This window comes from Peromyscus californicus, unplaced genomic scaffold (genome assembly GCF_007827085.1).
Source record: "Peromyscus californicus insignis strain IS unplaced genomic scaffold, ASM782708v3 Scaffold_11__1_contigs__length_118956290, whole genome shotgun sequence".
NCBI lineage: Eukaryota > Metazoa > Chordata > Mammalia > Rodentia > Cricetidae > Peromyscus > Peromyscus californicus.
Window position 1 is genome coordinate 16,306,404 of NW_026294402.1, and position 6,000 is coordinate 16,312,403.

Genomic DNA, 6,000 nt, shown 5'->3' on the forward strand with positions numbered 1-6,000 from the left:
GGGTGGCTCAGCTCACTTCATCACTGAGAACTGGGTTGGGGGGCCAGACTTGAGGAAGGGACTTGGATGAAGACCCCCATCCCAGCTACCCACTTTGACTCCCAAACTCTGTGGAGCCCTGCTCCAGGCCCTGCACCCTTACTCCTGTCAATCCTACCTTCTCTCTGCCCCACTTTCCATGGCTCAGTTCTCAATCAGTCAATCAACAATCAATCTTGCTTTCTTGGTATTCTCTCTCTCTCTCTCTCTCTCTCTCTCTCTCTCTCTCTCTCTCTCTCTCTCCCCCCCCCCCGCCCCCCATCATCTGTAATTGTCTCTTCAGTGACCAGGCTGTCATTAAGAGGTATTTGGATTACAGCCCCCCTGGGGCTGAATTTGGGCTCTCAGGCCCTGCTAACCACAGGGGTCATTCCCCAGTGGACCATCCCAGCTGTCCCCTCTAGACCGGGAGCCCTGGGGAAGATTTAGATCCACAACATCATCTGGCAGAGCAACTCTGCCCAGATCAGTTTGTTGTTTTTGTTTTCGAGATAAGGTCTACAGTGGGCCAGGCTGGCCTTGAACCCCTGACCCTTTGCTGCTCACCTCCAAAGTGCTAAGATTACAGATAAGCACTGCCATGCCCCTTTATACAGCTCAAGAATGGAACACAGGATTTGTGCATCCTAGGCGCATATTTTACCAACTGAGCTGCATCCTAACACAGATTCCAATTTCTCTGCAGTGGAAAAGGGGATCTCCCCTTGGTCACTGCTAACTCCCATTTCAAAAGTCCTTCCTGCCATGTAACCCAAAAGACTCAATCTCTCGAGTCCTCGCTGCAATGACCTTCCAGCAGCTGACTGCCCTTTCTCTCTCATGGCTCCATGACAAGGAGGCACACAAGAGCCATTGAGCCTGTGGGGCCAGCTGGAGGGGTCAGAAACCTCCCAGACTCTTCCCCCACATACACACCCTCTCCCTGCCTCGGCCAAGGCCTGTGGAGATGCCCAGTGGAACCTAAGATGTGGAAGGAGGCAGACAGGGAGGGAGCAGGCGGGGTCATGGATGGAATTCCCCAAAAATTCACGCATGAAATTTTGCAAGCATGGTACTTGCTACTGGTTGAGGTGTAGGCAGTGAATTGGATGAAAAGTTTTGAGGACTGACAGGACGGCTCAGTGAAGGCACTTGCTGCCAGGCCTCATGGCCTGAACTTGATCCTAGGAACCCACATGGTGGAAGGAGAGACCTCACTCCTTCAGGTTGTCTGACCTCCACATGTGAACTGTGGCACACACACATTCTCTCTCTCTCCCACTCACGAAATAAATAAATGTACAAAAGAAAAATCCCAAACCTGATGCCATTGTTCAGCATGAGTGGGAGCCCTGGCAGTAAGATTTCCACACCATGTACCCCACACAGGCCAGACTTGCAACAGGAGATGGAGGCTCTAACCCTGAGGAGATTTCTCCCACGCCATGCAAGGGAAAATATGACCAAGTCACTGAGTGGGCGACTGGTTGTGGAAGATGACAGCATTTGCCTGTGGACCATGGTGAAGCATGTGTGAGAATCTGAAAACATAGGGTGCTCTTCCGACCGGGTGGCAGATGGGGTTGCCTGGGTGTGGCCCGAGTTGCACATTCCTGGAGTCCCAGGGGTCTTGTATTCTGAGCTTGCATGACCCTGAGGTTGTGTGAGCGAGCGTGAGAATGGGGCAAAGGCCAACACGGGGTTCTCCACATGGGCAGCAACCTCTCCAGATTGAGCAGAAATTGGGAACGTGGGGCCTGTGTATGCCGGTGGCCTCTGAGGGACAGAACGCATCTTCCTTCACTTCTGGGAGGTGATCTAGATCACAGAAGCCCTGGTCATCCATCACTTGGAGAGTCACCGTGCCCCCTCACCATTACCACACGCAGAACCCTGAGAGGCGTGGCTGGGGCACCAAGCCAGATGCTCACAGCTGGGCATGCGTCAGCGGTGACTCACCCGTCCCTTAGCCCTGGGGACCCCCTTGGGGGCCCTGAGAAATTCTTCAGGAAAATCACCCCAGGATCTTGCAGCTGGGGTACGATGCAACTTCCACTTGGCCGCCCCCGCCGGCGCTCGGCGCTCGGCGCTCAGCCCCACCCCGCCCCGCACCCCGCCTCGCCCCTCGCTGCCGCCCTCCCGAGGGCCCTGTCCATGGTGCTGATGCTGTGGCTCTAGGGAGAAGGGTGGGGGAGGGGAGGTGGGGGAGGGGGAAGGGGAGCCAATTTCGGGCAAGAAGAGAGGATGGTGTGAAGTCCTTGGGAGAAGTACAAAAGGGAACTGTGTGGGTCAGAGAGATGGCTGGGGTGGGATGCTTGCCACAAAGCCTAATACTGACCTGAGTTCGATACCAGGGACCTACATGGTGGAAGGAGAGACCTGACTCAAAAATTGTCGTCTGACCTAGACACACATTCTGTGGCACAAGTACACACACACACAGATAGATAGATGGATGGATGGATGGATGGATGGATAGACAGATAGACAGACAGATGAACATAATTTTAAAAAGAAAACGGTGAGTTCCTGATATGTCCACTCCATTCAGCACCAACCTCAGAAACAACTACTCATATTCCCACAGGCAATAATATAAACCCCTAAATCCCAACCGCAGCCAACCAAAGACAAATAAACACATCTGTAATACACACAATTGCTTTAAAAATCATCCCTATGGTTTGGGGATGAAACTTTGTAGAGAGAGTGCTTGCTAGAAGCCCTGGATTCCATCGCCAGCACTACATAACCTGGCATCCTAGCACTTGTAGGATAGAGGCAGGATTAGAAGTTCAAGGCTACAGCCTGGGGCACATGATAGGTTTAAGGCCAGCGTGAGCCACATGAGACCCTATTTCATGTAACAGACAAGGAGAGGGAGGATTACAGCTCCACAGACTGACCACATACACCCTCCCAGGGACTGCCCTGTCACCCACATTTACACAATCCCAGTCAACCCTCACACCCAAGTGCACACGGATACACAAACTTCTATAAAATACAGCTTTTTAAAGGCAAACTCTCATATAGCCCGAGGTGGCCTCAACTTCACTATGTAGTTCAGACTGGCTCTCAATTCCTTATGTTCCTGCCTGCACGGTCCCAGTCCTGGGGTTGTGGGTACACACCATTATGCTCGGTTTTATGTGTTGCCAAGGATTGAATCCAGCACTTGGTACATGCTAGAAAATGTACATGTCTAGCAACTCAACTACAGCCCTATGCTCCACCCACCCCGTGCCTCTTTAGAAACGGTCTGCTTATGCAGCCAAAGTTGCCCTTAAATTCAGTACATAGCCCAGACTAGTCTTGAACTAGCAATCTATCTGACTCTTCCTCTTGAGTATTGGGATTGCATCACACCCGCAGCATTCGTTTTTTACGCACCAGCTTGTAAACACAGCCACACGTTTCCTGGCAACATCCCCCTCCCCAGTGGTCACATACACACACATCAGCTAGAGCTAGACCCTAGGGTCTCCACATCACCATGGCACCCGTACGAACGACCTCTCCCTTGCACACATGTCTTGGGGGTCTCCCTTGCACCCCCAAATGCTATTCCAGCCCTTCGTCCCGCCTCACCAGCCAGCGTCCAGGACACGAGCTGCAGGGAGGCCAGAAGCAAGCAGAGGCCGGCCCGAGGCTGGTCCGGTCTCCCGCAGCTTCTCATCCTAGCGGACCCCGGTGCACCAAGGCCAAGGGGGATGTGGACTAGGCTGCGGAGGAGCAGTCACTCTGGACAGCCGGAGGCTGTGCGGATCGGCAGGACACTGCCTGAGACCCCGCCCTGGCCGCGCCCTGCGCTCTAGCGCCCAGGCCGGGCGGGGCCCGGGCGGGAGGCGGGGGACCCACAGCAGCACGGAAAAAGTTTGCGAAGTGTGCGCCATACGCTGATTGGCTGCCTGAGATCGGGGGGCCCTTCTTGCTGGATTTCACTACTTGGAAGATGGGCCACGCCCACCAGCCCTAGAATCCCAGGGTGGGGGCGGGGGAGTCCTAGCGTAATGCTAAATCTTCACTTTTGGCGGGCTCTGCCTAATTTTTCCAAAGGCTGTTTTAGCCTGATCAAACGTTCAACTTCACAGCGAGCGAGATAGCTCAGCAGGGAGCAGCACTTGCCACTAAGACTGATGGCCTGAGTTCTGTCCCAGAACCCACATGATGGAAGGAGAGAACTAACTCCCAAAAGTCGTCCTCTGCCTTCCACGCACATGCCATAGCACAGACTTCTCACATCCAGGACACACAAAATCAAAGCACCTAAACTGAAAACATAGTGGCGCACGCTTTTAATCCTAGCACTTGGGAGACAGGACAGGTGAATCTCTGTGAGTTTGAGACCTAGCCTGGTCTACAGAGCGAGTTCCAGGACAGCCAGGGCTACATAGTGAGACCTTGTCTCAAAAAAACAAAACAAAATAGGTAGATAGATAGATAGATAGATAGATAGATAGATAGATAGATAGATAGATAGATATAGATAGATAGATAGATAGATAGATAGATATAGATAGATAGATAGATAAAATAGAAGCCTTCAGCCTGTCCTCAGATATGAAATCGTAGATATTCCTAACTCTTTCTGTCTCAAGGCCGGCAAAAGGGAGGATTTCCAACATCACCTCAAAGCCTGCTTTCTGGAACCCCACTTCTTCCATAACCCTCACCCCAGACCCCCAAACTGTCCTAGCCATTCTCTAAATCTCCATTAGTCCACATGAACCTTGCAGTTTTGAATTCGATGCCTGGTACCATCCTTAAACTCTCACCATGGACTCCAAACACATTTCTAGCCTTCCATCCAGCTTCCGTGAACATTCATGTGTTTGTGTGTGTGCATGTGGTAGGGATGTGCACATGTACACACCAGTGTCTGGAGATCAGACAGATGTTGGCTTTCTTCCTCTATCACTCTTTCATCTCCCTTTTTGTGGCAAGGTCTCTCATCAAACCTGGAGCTCTCCAGTTTGGCTAGGCTGGCTGGCCGCTGAACCCCATGGATCCTCGTAGCTCTCTGTCCACAGGGATTGCATTCCAGGCATGGGTTGACACACTCAGCTTTTTATGTGGGTGCTGAAGATCTAACTCAGGTCCTTGGTTTCAGGTCCTCATGCTTGTACAACAGACACTTAAGACTGAGCCATCGCTCCAGGCCTCAATCTTTTTTTTTTTTTTTCCATTTTATGGAGCGGGGTAGAACCCAGTGCTTCTTATTATATGAATACTCTGCCACTGAGCCACACCCCAGGCTGTCCCCCAAGCTTTTAATCCCCAAAGAAAGGAATTGGCCTCCATTCCTCCATTCCTTCTGCCTCACCCTGAGATCATTCAAGGGAGACACCCACCCCAATCCTAAACCCCCATCAAATCAGACTTCCCAGAGGCCCAACCCCAGAGGGTCAGGGACACTCTGCTCTGCAGTCGGGTGCAGACAGGCAGGAGTCAGGGGAATTCGCCCAGGGAGAAATCAAAGAGGTGTGTCTGTTCCCAAGTACCCCTCACAGGGAACTGGGAGGTGCCAGATGGCTCCCTCCCAGCCTTGGTTCCTCAGACAAAGAGTCTCTGTCCCTGGAGATGAGGGGGTGGGGCCCTGGGCGGCTGGAAGAGATGGGGTTCCCTAGGGTGGAGGGAGAAGAGAGAATCTCCTCTAGCCAGAGACAATCTTTTCCAAATAAAAAGTCTTCACACGGTCTTCGCCCTGGCCACCTTGCTAGGAAGTTCTTCAGGCAGTCTAACTACTTTAAAAAAAAAAAAAAAAAACATTTATTTATTCATCGTGTGTATGTGTGCATGCATCTCTCTCGCGCTCGAATATCACAGCTCTCCAGGAGAGTCAGAAGACAGCTTCGGGGAGTCATTTGCCCTTCCCCTTCTACCCTTCAAGTCCCTGGAATTGAACTCAGGTCCCTGGGCTTGGCAGCACCTACCTTTGTCCCCTGAGACATCTGGCTGCCCTCGTCTCACTTCTTGACA

General features: G+C 52.2%; 1 protein-coding gene across 1 annotated transcript in view; it reads right to left on the reverse strand.

The window, feature by feature from the left end:
- The window catches only part of Col5a3 (collagen type V alpha 3 chain), a 54,030-nt gene extending 50,219 nt beyond the window's left edge, over window positions 1-3,811 (reverse strand). The window contains exon 1 of the mRNA XM_052753572.1: window positions 3,610-3,811. Coding sequence (XP_052609532.1) covers window positions 3,610-3,697 — 88 coding nt within the window. The 5' untranslated portion in view covers window positions 3,698-3,811. The remainder of the gene's footprint in view (window positions 1-3,609) is intronic.
- Between the last annotated feature and the right edge of the window lie 2,189 nt (window positions 3,812-6,000).